At 46.2% G+C, this 13,956-nt stretch overlaps 1 protein-coding gene across 10 annotated transcripts in view; it reads right to left on the bottom strand.

Annotated features, from left to right (window-relative positions):
* Arnt2 (aryl hydrocarbon receptor nuclear translocator 2) overlaps nucleotides 1-13,956 on the bottom strand; it is a 160,129-nt gene that overhangs the window by 51,192 nt on the left and 94,981 nt on the right. For all 10 annotated transcript variants that reach the window (XM_087901528.1, XM_087901529.1, XM_087901521.1 and 7 more), the window contains 3 exons: nucleotides 11,961-12,063; nucleotides 5,968-6,033; nucleotides 5,558-5,643 (listed from right to left, as the gene is read on the bottom strand). In XM_087901528.1, the coding sequence (XP_087757654.1) occupies nucleotides 5,558-5,643; nucleotides 5,968-6,033; nucleotides 11,961-12,063 (255 nt within the window). The remainder of the gene's footprint in view (nucleotides 1-5,557; nucleotides 5,644-5,967; nucleotides 6,034-11,960; nucleotides 12,064-13,956) is intronic.

Genomic DNA, 13,956 nt, shown 5'->3' with positions numbered 1-13,956 from the left:
CCTCCACTTTTAAAATGACCCCTGCTCGAAGATGAACCCTCTATGAAAAGCCGGGGGCTGGGTGGTGACAATGGGAGAAAATAAGTCACACTTCTGGAAATTTAGCGCCCTTCAGACTCTGAGTACACCCCCAATGTATAAAACGTACCCTGCTTTGAGTGGTTTGTGACAAACTAAACAAGCGCACGATGGGAACGATGGGGAAAAGGAACTCAGTGCCTGCTATTCCAACTCCAAACAGTGTAAACTGTTGTTAGGCTAATCAGGAAGGCTACTATATAACAGAAAGGGCTTCTGGAATATACCAGAATCTACTTTGAGGTTTGTATAGCATGGGCAGAAGGAAGAAGAAAGATTCACGATTGTACAGTTCACCGACCCAGGCCCAAGAGCATGTGTTATAAGTGGCTGTCAAGAACTCTGTCCACACAGCTCTGGTTTGCACTGCAAAGTCCATCCTGGCTGCTAACCTTTTCTGGAGGTTGGGTTCTGATAAATATAATGACTTTAGCACGCCATCATAAATCTTTTCTGTAACTTAGTCATTGTTAATGATTGCAGAATTTGAGCATGCGAGCAGACAGGGTCAGCATTGTAGCTAATAGTCCTCACCGGGAGCTGTTTGCTAATCTAGTACCCCCGTTCCATGACCTTAGGAAGGGGTAAAAGAGTCAAGACTTCAATTTAGCCACTCATCTAGACCTCACAACTGTCTCTAAGTGTCTTAAAAGAGCTCCATGACACTGAATTCTATAAACTTAGAAATTCCTTCAATTCCTCTAGAGTCATGATTTTTCTTTTTTTTTAAACAAGAGCCCTTCTTTTTTTTCACTATCCACTTCAATTCCTATAGAGTCATGATTTTTCTTTTTTTTTTTAAACAAGAGCCCTTCTTTTTTTTTCACTATCCACTCCCCTATCCACCCACTCCCTTACCCATCCACCCACCCATCCATCCACCCACCCACTCTCTCAACCTGTCTTCATGAATATAATGTTTGCTATCTGAATGATGTATGGGGATGAGAACATGAACACAATATATGCCCTTGGGTCTTGCAGGATGCCAACAGTAAAGTAGAATTAATGTTATATGGGTGAAGAATGCAGCCATTAATCAAGAATCAGTATTGACAGCCATGGAACAAGGCAGCAGGGGCAGTTAGGTCCCCTGAAGGCATGTGTGAGTCATGATACAGGAAGACGGCCTTCTTCTCTGGAACCTCTGTCTTCACAGATGTACCCAGGAGAAGAGCAGGCCAAGAAGGCAGATAATGACATGCTTTCAACCTCACTGTAAACCACACAATCTGATCATCTTGGATACCTCCTCTGAAATTTCAGATTGATGTCTCAAAACATCATTTTCTCTGGTTATTAAAGTCAGGTTAAACTTTGGGGAAATGCAGACATGAACAGATAAGAAAAATCTCCAACAATCCAAACACAGAAATAAGCAATTAATATTCCAGTGTTAACACATACCTATCTTTTATTCATTTATAATTTAAGAATCAAGATGTATATGTCTTATAACCATTTAAAAGCAATTATTCATAGTTTATTTTCTTCTTGAATATTCTTGAATATCTCATGTTCTCATTGGTGTCTGTCCAATGTGCTGGTGTGTATAGATTCCACAGAATTTTAGCCAATTCTCTGACAGTGACATTCAGATTCATTGAGAGCTTTCATGATTGCTAAACTGTGCTAAAGCACACAATCTACAGACATTTCTAGTCAATTTTTAGAATAAATTCCCATAAATCTGAGTGCTGGATCATAAATCGCACACTGTCAAATGTTTGACACATAGTGCTCCGTTCTTCTGCTCAAGCATTGAGCTAATTTGCATTCCTACCGGTGCCATAGAAAGCACCTTTTCTTTCCCAACACTGGGCATCATTTGTCGTTTCCCTCTTTGGTCCATTAGGAGGTTAAGAGAAAACGGTATCCAGTTGTTTTAAAGTGCAGTTCTGGTTAACCATGAAAACTGTTTTTTCCACAGCTTAATGTGTCTATCTTGCATTTTTAATGCCCGTTCATGCCCTTGGCTTGCCTCTCGCTTCTGTAACTTTCCTCTTTTGCTCCTAGTTGTGCCTCCTGGAACTATCCTGAGACTAATTCCTCCTTCAATATGACACCCCCTCAAATACTTAAAGACAGCAATCATGTCTCATTTTCTCTAAGTGAAACACCCTGGCTCCTTCAGCCATTCCTTAAGTGGCAGTTTCAAGGACCAGTATTTAAGATGAAGAATGAGTCCTCCTGCCCCCGCACAAGCAAACAAGCGACCAGCAACAGTTCTGAGACCCGTGCAGCTCCAGGGGAGCTCATGCTCTGGATGCCACCGTCTCCTGCCTCTTGGGCCACAGCCTCTTTTCTCACAGAGGCTGAGAGAGTTTTACCGTACTAATGGCATTAGTCATGAGAAACCATGAGTATGGAACCCCCCAAAAGGGGCAGAAAAGCAGAGTACTGAGCACAGAACCAGAAGAGGAATTTGCCTGGTATAGTAAGTGTGATGAACTAACTTAAGCAGAGAAAGATTCAGTAGGAATCGAGGCATTCATTGGCATGGATCCCAAGAAGGTTTTAAACTACTGATGAAGCCTCGGTATGAGCACTCTTCAGGGTAACTCTCCTAACCTCAGTTGGCTTAGGGACTCGTCTATCCCCAAGGATGACTGTCTTATAAAACACTTTCCTATCACTTCTGGACACACGGTCTCCCCATTTATCTGAGGACTCCTAGAAGAATGGGCCTGGGGTTTGTAGCCCTGAGAAACTGGCAAAACAATGGCCACACACAGGTTACCATACTTACTGGAAAATGGAGACACTGCTGCCTGGCTCCCTCCCAGAGCCACAATCGTTTGCTCTTATTTCCACCTCCTGGAACAAGCTCCTACTACAAACCTACTTTCTCAAGCACTATCTGATGCTCCTATGAACAGCAGCAGAAGGGATCAGCCATGCCATTTACAAAAGGCCTTGTGCTACTACTGCACTGTTCTTTGCTAATTCTTTTGCTGCTGGGAATTCTTTCTGTTCCCGGGGTCTAGCTGGTTCTGTAGCACTATCAGAACTGAGGGAGCGGATCTCCTAAACTGAGGGCTTCTCAATCCCTGTTCTTGGGTCTCGTTCAGGCCTTTGGCAAACAGCATATTGACAGTTTAATAGGTTACACTTCCCATGTTTTAAAGATATCTTTTAGGGGACAGGAAAGATGGTACAGCAACAAAGAGCTTTGGCTGTTCATCTAGAGGACCTGCATTGGATTCCCAACATGGTGGCTCACACCATCTGTAACTCCAGTCCCTGGGGATCTACCTCTCACAGGCACAGCCTGTACATGGTGCACAGACACACAGACACACACAGACACACACAGACACACACAGACACACACACACACACACACACACACAAAACCAGCCATATACATTAGGAAAAAATGTTACCAAAATCTTATAAGTTAGAAACTTGAAACCCCAAATTCATATGTTGATGGTATTTGGAGATGGGGCCTTTTGGAGGGGATGAGAGTTAATTCAGATCCTACATTTACCTCATGATGATGGTAGTGGCTCCTTAAGAAAGAGAGGCTGGGTGTGCTGGCACACTCTAATCCCAGTTCTTGTGAGGCAGAAGCAGGTGGATCTCTGTGAGTTCAAGATCAGCCTGGTTTACATCATGAGTTCCAAGCCAGCCAGGATGTATAGTTAGACCATGTCTCAAAAAATAAAAAATAAAACAAAAGGAGACCTAAGCTCATAGGTTCCAGGTGTCAGTTTTCTCCCCCAGATGACACCCTCTGTCATAATCTGACACACAGCCAGCAGACCCTTGCCAAATGCAACCCCTTAGCCCTGAAGTCTCTACTCTTGTAACTGTAAGAAATTTCTTTTCATTGCAAATTATCCAGTCTGTGATGTTTTGTGATAGCAATCCAATAAAATCCAAGATAATGCTTTGAGGAAAAACAAATATTTTTAACTGACAGGTTGTGCATACACACACACACACACACACACACACACACACACACACGTATATACACAGACGTGTGTGTGTGAAACGTGTATACATACACAAAAAGTCAGTGTGGAGTGTTTAGATTGTACAGTTTTGAATTGCAGGTGCGCAGACTCTGCCAATACCATATTACTCTTATGATCGTTCTAATTATGTCTGGCATGGGGAACACTCAGAAAACAGTTATTATTCTTACAATCATGCATGCATTTCAGAACTCTGGAAAGGTGCTGATGATATTCACGGACATAAAAACAAAGCCTCATCCTTTGATAAACCTTAAACAGTACGGGGAAATTATCTTACTTCCAGACAACCTATGGTACAGCTGAAAATCAACATGGCAGATCAGAGGTACAATCGGCTGGGCAACAGGCAGCACAGCGTCACTCTCCCCGTGAAGCAGGCAGTGTCAGACAGTCAGTGAAGGAAGGGCCCCTGCAGATGCCTGCACTGGCCAGAAAGGTGCCTTGTTCAATCCCCTCCAAGACAAAAATCCAGTTCAGAGTGAGCATAAGCCCCAGCTCCCTGTCCAGTAGAGCCAGTGGCACAACATCAAGTTCAACCCCTTTTATCCTGCAGTTCTTTGTTTTCATTTGCTTGCCAGTGGCCCACGTGCTGTTCTTATTTATTCCAAGCACTAGGCTGGCTATTGATCTATGTGCTTAAACTGCATTATGGCCACAGTCTTTATGTCCTTTTCTTTGTGGGATTTCTATGCCATATAGCAATACTCTGGTGCTTTAATATTCCCTGTACGCATACATGACATTTTGTTCATCTATCTACCACTTCATGTATATTTGGGTTGTTTTTAATACTTTGTCCATTATGAATAAATATTTGTGTTCAAATTCCTTTGTAGACCTAGGTCTTCACATCTCTTGAGTTGATATCTAGGTGTCAAATTGTGAAGTCATATAGTAACTGCATGCTTAACATTTTGAGACTTTTTTCCGAGTGGCTATGCTATTTTACATTCCCACCAGCAAGATATGATGGTTTCGTTTCTCCTTTTTCTGGCCAATGGTTATTATAATCTGTCATCTCTCTGTGACTTTGACGTGCGCATCTGTGGGAACATGCTGAAACTCTCATTTCAAATCTCCACACTATCTCTGCAGAGGTTGATGATGCAAAGGCTCCACCAATTCCACTTTTTGGAAACCTATTTCAGATAGTGGGGCTTTCTCTAGTATAAAAAATGACATTCTAACCACAAAGAAAATGGTAATACTCTCCTGCTTTTTCTCCAAGACTACTCTTTGGGTTTTGTTTGCTTGTTTGTTTTTTCAAGACAGAGTTTCTTTATGTAGCATCCCTGGCTGTCCTGGAACTCCCTTTGTAGACCAGGCTGGCATTGAATTCACTGAGATCTGCCTGCCTCTGCCTCCCAAGTGCTAGGATTAAAGGTGTGTACCCCATCACCACCTGACCTCCAAGAATACTCCTAAGCCAGTACAACAGTTGAAGGTGAAGGCTTCTGCCTTCTCAGAAATCTATCAGGAGTTCTGCTCACCTGCTGGCGGCCAAGCCTTGATGTAACCTGTGCAGTGGACCACGGCATACTGGGCTTCTCCTTCCTTCACAGGGCCAAGGCCATTCCTGAGAAAGGACACACATGAGACTGTCTTCAGGACGTGGGAACAAGGCAAGACGCTGGCGACCCCTTGGGTATCTAAGCTACCTGCTCTCTTGTTTCCTTTATGGTTTTACATCTTGACTTCCCACCATCCTGACTTTTATCCTGAAAGTCACACATAAATTCCACCCAACTCCCCGTTCTCACCCCAGCCACTGCCACCCTGACGCGTGGCCTCCTGGGCCTCTACTTTCCGCCCCTCTTCAAGCTGAACTATTCCCCAGTGTGGGGCCACTGTGGCATCTACTAGTGTAGTCCCCGAGTGCATCACAGAAAGGGACGCCCACCTGAACCTTTTCCGCATGGTGGTTATTCTGTTCAAAGGCAGGTGGTCCAGGGGAGCATTTCCACACCTAAGAGTCAACACATTATTAGGACCAGTGAGGTTGCAGTAAATACACGAAACTTACGGTGCTTCTAAGACAGACAAGGGGAACGCACCTCACCCTGAAGCATTAGGCAAGTGTTAAGTGCTTAAAAAAAAATCACTGTAAGTGTAAGCTCATTGTGTGTGTTCAAGTGTGTGTGTATGTGTACAAGTGCATGCTCTGCATGTACATGTGGAGGCCAGAGGATACCTCAGATGCTATGCTATCTTTTTCTTTGGAGATAATGTTGCTCACTGGTCTGCAGCTTGCCACGTGAGGCTGGTTGGTGGCTGAGACTCAGGGATCCTCCAAGCTTTGCATCTCTGATGCTAGGATTATTAAAGCGTATCACCACACCGGTTCTTTTCACATGGACCCTGGAGATTAAACCCAGGTCTTATAAGGCAAGGACTTGACTAAGCCATATTGGCAGCACATACGACGAGGTCTTTTAATTTGCCAACAATCTTTCTGACATTCCCTTCCTTATCAATAAAGATGCTGAGGTACAGGGGAGGGAGAAATTAAACATGGGGGGCGTGCACGGCCACTGAACTTCCTCTTGCATCTCTGACTATCTTGAGCAAAAGCCAAGCAGCCAGTCAGAGTACCCTGATGTGAGCACCGGCTGCTCTGAACTCTTCATAGACACCTTGTAAAAACTACTCTTGAAGGTGGAGCCCTCACCAGAGCTATCTGAAATAGTTTCTTCCTGGAATTTTTAAGCATTAGAAGCCTGGGTGAACTCGAGTTGACCCTACAACGATTTCTACCTAAGCCAGGAGGGGAGCAGAAGACTAGAACTAGGGGGTAAGCCTGTGATGGGGGCAAACACTAGGGGGTAAGCCTGTGATGGGGGCAAACACTAGGGGGTAAGCCTGTGATGGGGGCAAACACTAGGGGGTAAGCCTGTGATGGGGGCAAACACTAGGGGGTAAGCCTGTGATGGGGGCAAACACTAGGGGGTAAGCCTGTGATGGGGGCAAACACTAGCCTGCATTTGCATGCACGGATTGCTATGACTGGTGCAAATGCCCCTTTTGACTACATAAGCCGCTTCTTCGGCTCACTTTGTGTCCCCCATCTGGGGAACGCTCTGTTGTGCTGCCTCTCCCGCTATGACAATTAAGTCCAGCGAGAAGATTTTCTGGAGCAATCTTTTCTTAATTAACTTTCTTGTTGTTGTTGTCTTAATTACTTTTTTATTATCAGGGTTTGAGCTGGTAAACACACAAAACAGAAGTAGCGGAGAGAGCCGAGCAATGGCGAAGGCAGAGGCGGGAGCGCAGCAGGGCAGCCCTAGCTAAGTCACCAGCAGGTTGAACTGCATGGGGCAGGATGGTCAGCTGCTTGACAGCAGACAGCAAGAAGCCTGCGGAGTCAAAGAGAAACCGTAGGCCTTGTTGTTGGAAGAATTTTATAGTAGTCAAGCTTTTAGGGTCAAGAGTCTCAGCATCGCCTGCCTGGGAGCTGTAACACTGTAACACTGGCTGTTATCACAGCTGAAGAATATGATACCACAATTGCCTGGAGACTGTAGTCAGGAGCTGAGGACTCTCAATATCTTTGACCAGCACACGAGCCTTCGCCCTTGCAGGGCTGAGGATCCTTTTAACCAAGACCTGCACAGAACCCATCACACTAAAAGATGCCACCACCTGCTGCTCGCAAACGCCAAGTGATACAAAGTTACCTAGGATCAGCACCTTGTAAAATTCCTCCCCTACTTTCACTTTCTGTTGCCCCACACACTGAAGGGTAGCCCTGCTATCAAGCAGGTGGTTCTCAACCACTGTGTGTTTACTCGGAAGTCCCAAGGCTAATGTCCTTCCAAAGGGCAGACGTGGCTCGCCTGCTGCTTTGGACTTGTGGTTGCCACTAAAAGGGAGTTTGGCCAGTGTTTCACACGCACGAGAAACAGACCATCTTTGCACTAGAGAGCTGCAGAAACACTGAAGGAGAAGGCCAGCCATCCTTGGTCCCACAGATCATTTCAGTGGAACCTGTGGCTTTGTAGAAAGGGGGAGGGAGATGACGGCAGCAGTGTCTGTGCAGGCCGGAGCAGAGATACCAACTCGAAACAGATGCTGACAGCTGCTGAGCAGAAGCATCTTCCCAGGCTTGAGCATCACACTGTGGACGCCCCTCCCTGACCAGGGCTGGCTCTAGGAGCAACCACACAGCAGGAAGCCTGATGATTGCAAAGGTGAAGGGAGGGTGAAGACAAGGAATCCATAGGCAAAGAATCAGGTCCGCCTGGGGTCCCTCTATGGGACCCAGGGGATGAAGCACTCTCCACAATGGCAGGACCTCCCTGATCACTTCTCTCAGTGACTCTCTCAGCATCCCCGGGTATCAAGCTCTGGTCACCACTTGGCAGACCCACTTGCTAAGTGCATTTCCATTTCCCAACTACATGACAAGCGCCAGCTTGGATGTCTTCATTTGCAACATGCAAAAAAGAAAAAAAAGAAGAAAGAAAGAAAAAAAACGAAAGAGTCCAATTATGTTCTGAGACCTTGGAGAGCTGCCAGCACCGGAGCAGTTTCCATAGCAGGATCAATCTGTGACATTGCCACCCAGGGATGCCAACGGGGCCCTCTGTGCCTTCTGGTAGCCTGGGCCCAGTGTCCCAAGGAAACTGTGCTGCTTTGTTGATGACATCATGCTCAAGGCAGAGCAAACTGCTGCATATCTTTCAAACCAGTCCAGGTAGCACAGGGTTCCTACTCTGATGGGCAGCTCTGAGTACATCCTCTGGAGGCGTGCCTGGGCTCGGAAAGACGAGCTAATCCGGGTAGTGACAGTGGCACTGTAACAGCTAATCGAAATGCTGTGCTATGCCTCCGAGCAGTTCATCCACAGGGTTAATTAAGAATTCATATCAGTTGGACTCACTAACAGTCCCTAAGCTAGGATAAGAGGACCCCGCTGTGACGTTAGCTGAGAATATTTTGTTTCTGGCTGGATGCTGTGCACAGTGTACAGCTCACTGGTGACATCAAGCAGGCAGCGGGTGAGACTCCATCCTAAGGCAGAGAGACCATTTGCACATTGTCACTTGAGTTCCTTCCTGGCACCTTGTCGGGGCTTTCTGGAAGAGGTCCAGCATTCAGCCTGGAGAGCAGCAGATGCAGAGAAACCACATTTCTCACCAGACCCCTAAAGTGATGTTTTGTAAAAGAGTAAGCCCACGTAGGTGTAAGGAGCAGGGAGACTTTGGTGATAGGACTTGTAGGTTTGTACATTTCTCTCTCTCTGTATCTGTCTGTCTCTCTGTATGTGTGTGTGTGCATGTATGTGTATATATATGTGTATGAACACACACACACACATATTGTGTGTGTGTTCAGATGTATGTAAATGTCTGTATGGAGGCCAGAGGAGAACCTTAGCTGTTCTTCCTTAAATGCCATGCCCTTGTTCTTCTGAGACATAGTCTCTCACCTAGGATTTGCCCAGTAGGCAGCAAGACCCAGGAGTCCACCTGTCTCCACCTCCCCATCACTGGGATTACAAGTGCACACACCACCATGCTTGACATGCTTGACTTTTTTTTAAAAAAAATAACAGAACTATCTTTCCAGGCATAATAAATAGATTTTGTTGAAACATACACTGATCTAAAAGATGACATTAAATCAGGAAAAATAAATATTCATTTTAAAGTACCTTTTCCTTGAAATGTTATAGTACCCACAAGATATACAAGTGTTAAGTCACTTCTAGCAGCAGACAACCGAGTAAAAGTAACATTAGCCAGTGGCCTGCTGTGCTCGGTCTGGGATGGGCAGCTCAGTGGGATCATACAGTGTAAAGGGGAGGAGAGAAGGCTAGCAGTGCAGGCAATGCTGTGCTGAACCAAGATGGATGCAGAATTCCACACTGGTCAGGAGAGGTATCTGAAGGCAGTCCTGGGGGGAACGTATCTCAGGGTGGGCTAGGCGGAAGAGACAGAGTCTGCCTTGTGTGCCTGCCTTTAGCTCCAGCTTCCGCTTCTCACTCTGAGGCATTGCCTAGGAGCCTCAGGCCTTGCATTTGGAACTCAGTAGTGGTATTTAAGAGACTTCCTTAGCTCTCCCTGGTTCACTCTTGCCTGCCTGGATGCTCAACTGAGCTTTTCAGCATTGGGGGAGCAGGGCCCCATGTGCTGTCCTCTGATGACCTCGCTCCATTGCCTTCAGGTAACTTTTCTCTCAGCTCGGCTGCCATCTCAGCATTGATCCCTGAGCCGATATTCAGCTGTTCCTCTGGGTTCTAGAGTTATACACTGGATTGGTCCCTCATCTTCCCCATCATTTGTCTGGTTGGCACCCCAGTCTAAAAGGGATGACTACTTCCCTTCACACTAAAGGAGTTTCCAGCCATTTTTTCCTATAATAGTAATGGCACCCCATTACTCCAACAGGGCAAGACATAGCATAGCTTCATATCTGATCTATTTCATTATTTTATATCCTATATGTGGCTGGCTGCATGACCTCTTATATATCTGCAAGTATATTGCATATCTCATCCTCTATTATCACCTTAATGATACAAAAAGCTTTCTTGACCTTTTATTTTTTTGTCCACAAAGAACCTAAGCAATCTTTTCCCTCCTCCCTCCCCTTCTCTCTCTCTCATTCCCTTTCAGATTTTGCTGGTGGTGAGGCATCCTGGGCCCAGTCTTCCATGAATTCAAGCAATATCGCTATACACAAAACATTCTATTGAAAGTCAAGGAGGTGCAGAAAGTTTTAACTCAGCTGGGCAAAGGTGGCTCAAGCTTGTAATCCCAGCCCTCAGGAGTCTGAGACAGGAGGATCGAGGGTGGATGGATGCTAGACTGGGCTATGTAAGTGGCCATCTCCAAAAAAAAAATAAATAAATACAAAAATAAAAAATCAAAGAGGCACAAACCACAGCCTCTGTCCTTAGGACGATGCAACTGAATCATGAAACCAAACCATTTACATTTTAAATACAAATCAATGGGGCTTGGAATGTGGCTCAGTCGGTAGAGTGTTTGCCTAGTATAAAGGAAGTTCTGGAACTCCAACGCCGTATAAACCAGGCATGGTGGCCCACCTCGTCTCAGCACTTAGGAAGTGAACACAGGAAGGTCAGAACTTCAAAGTCACCTGCAGCTATATGAGTTTGATGTCAGCCTGCGACACACGAGACCCTGCCTCAAAACCACAAAACAAAAATAAAACAAAGCAACAAAATGTCTAATCAATAATAATTGGGGAGCAGTTTAAGAGGTGTGAGTCGCTACAGGTAACGCAAGACTAAGCACGGGATCAGCGGTTTCAATACAAATCATATTGAGGAATACAGAATCTAGAGAGGCAAGATGTGTGGACGGCCTTGGAGGACAGTCAAGAAAAAAAAAATCAAGCTATCACAGTGGGCCAGGGTTATTACAATGCACAGCATTAAGGAGGCAGAAGTGGGAGAATCAGGAGTCCCAAGGTAGCTTGTACTGTATTGAGAAATCCCCCAAAGCCAAGGGCTGAAGAATAGCTCAGTGTCAGAGCACTTGCCTGGAAGACACAAGTCCCGGGTTCGATCCCCAGCACAGTCTTCCCCACTCCAATCCCCAAAAGAACAAGAACACGCTGGTGTGGTGGTACACACTTTCAATCCTAGCACCTGGGAGGCAGAAGCAGGAGGATCTTTGAGAGTCAGAGGCCAGCCTGGTCTGTAGGCAAATTCCAGCCTTGACTAGGAATCCATAAAAGAACAAAAACGAAAATTAAAAGAGCAAGGAAGAGAGAGAGAAAACAAAACACAGCACACACAGCTGTGCAAAGAGGATGGGTGGGAAATGGTGAACTACTAGGAGGAATATGAGGCAGCTTAGCCTGAAGCTGAGAGCACGGGGTCGAGCGAATGCCCGCGGCCTTGGCCTCTGCCAACCCACAAACCTCATCCTGCAGATGAAGGAGCGGCGAGAGCCCATGCACATGCGCATTGATGACTGCTGGCCTTCCTTCTTCACCGTCCCTGTCTTCAGGTCCAAGATGCGGCCTGTGGGAGAGAGAAGCACAGTAGGGCATGAGCCTCTTCCGGAGATTACGGTTGGGGAGTAAGGGGGCCAATTCGCTGAAACTCTGCCACACTAGGACACGCTGGGCAAGGCTGAAAAGACTATTTTCTTGACTTCCCCAAGTGTGCACTGAGAGCTGGAACCCACACGGTTCACAAGGCCTTGTTTTCCCCAGTGCCGTCTCTACTTGTCAGCTGTATTGTTGGGTTCCTGAGCCTCAAGCCACTGCAGTCTGGCCACCTCCTCCCCAACCCCATGAAAACAGCCTTTGCCAAGGTCACTGAAAACTTCCCCACTGCTGAATCCAAAACACATCTTTCCTTTATTTCATCTGGCTGCTTTGCTGAACTCTGCAAACTATACATGGCTCTCTTAAAAAAACCAAACCAAACCAAACCCCACCAAGCTAGGCATGGGGGAAACTCATCTTTAATGCCAGAACTTAGAAGGTAGAGGCATGGAGGGATCTTGAGTGTTCAAGATCAGCCTGGCTTATGTAGCGAGTTCCCAGGTAAGTTAGGGGTGCGTGGGGAAGATTGTCTTAACATCAAACAGCCTTCCCAACCCAGACTTCTTGCTCCTTTCTGGCACCTCTGCTTTTTCCCCGTGAGTCCCTTCTCTCTCTAGGGGCTCCAGCCCTTCCATGTTTTCTTGTCCTGCACATACACCCCTTGGACAGTTTATTCATGCCAAGGTCTTAGAGGTCATGTCTGGATGCCGATGACCTAGTGTCCACGGCAGCCCTGTCAAGTCCTCTGCTGGTGGAGCTACGCCTCTGGCTTTAAAGAAAGACGTATTGTTGGAATCTCCACGTACATCTCTGACACCAGCGAGATCTGTTCTAGCCCTTGAGTCCTTCCCATTCAGCCAGCCCAATGTCTCCATTCCCTGCTGTCTACAGCCTCCGGGATATAAACAACGTTACAGCTCTTTCATCATGGAGAAGAGAGCAAACAGAAACCTTCAGTGACCCAGAAGGTCCTATCTTCTCTCTTCAGCTGCGGGTGGATTGTTCTATCATGGTCTGTAAGTTGATCTCCTCCCAGTGGGGTACCCCTACAACCTGCCATTACCCTACAGCTCCATGGATACCGCCTAGTCCAGGCCACAGGGAAATCTCCATACCAATTGTTAAAAATAGGCCTTGGCCCATTTGTCCCTCTTTTCAACATGACCCTGATAATATTCTTGCCCTGGAACATCAAGACTTTCTCATTTGTGGGGGAGCCTCCTCTTCTCCATCCCTTACCCTTTCTTGGTGCTGGGCCTTGGACCTTCTTGTTCCCATTTCACTTGAGAGATCTTTAGTGACATTGTCCTACTCCCTCCTGCATACTGGTGACCTCAATATGCCTCTCTCCAGAGGTCAAAGACACTCTCCAGAGACTCCGAGTCTCTCTTAAAATGGGATTAGCTTTGGGCTTCCCCTTCTGGCTTAAAGGAACAATTCTGGAAAGATTCCTTAAGGTAAATCACTGTTACAAGTCTGTATGAGTAGCCTCAAAGGTCCATGTCTTAAACACTTGTTCCCCCGAATGGTATCACTGAATATGAAAGCAGTGAACCTTCTAAAGGTGGGGCCTAGTGGATGGTCTTTAGGTCACTGAAGACTGTGGGACCACGACCTCCTCTTCCTTGTGTGACCTAGCTGATGAGTTAGGCAGGTTTGCCCTGCAGTACATCCCCCGCCTCTGCCATCCGCACCCAATTAGAGCTCCAAACTACCATTCTCTGACTGGAACCTCCAACACCGTGAGTCATAGCAAACATTTTATCTTCACTAATTACGCCAGGTATTTTATCATAGTAGTGGGAAGCTGAGTAACACTTTTGGGCAAAATCTCCACCCTCCACTGCCATCTTATCGCTGTGGC

Source organism: Myodes glareolus, chromosome 24 (genome assembly GCF_982192425.1).
Source record: "Myodes glareolus chromosome 24, mMyoGla1.1, whole genome shotgun sequence".
In the NCBI taxonomy this organism is placed as follows: domain Eukaryota; kingdom Metazoa; phylum Chordata; class Mammalia; order Rodentia; family Cricetidae; genus Myodes; species Myodes glareolus.
This window is presented reverse-complemented; position numbering and strand designations above follow the sequence as displayed.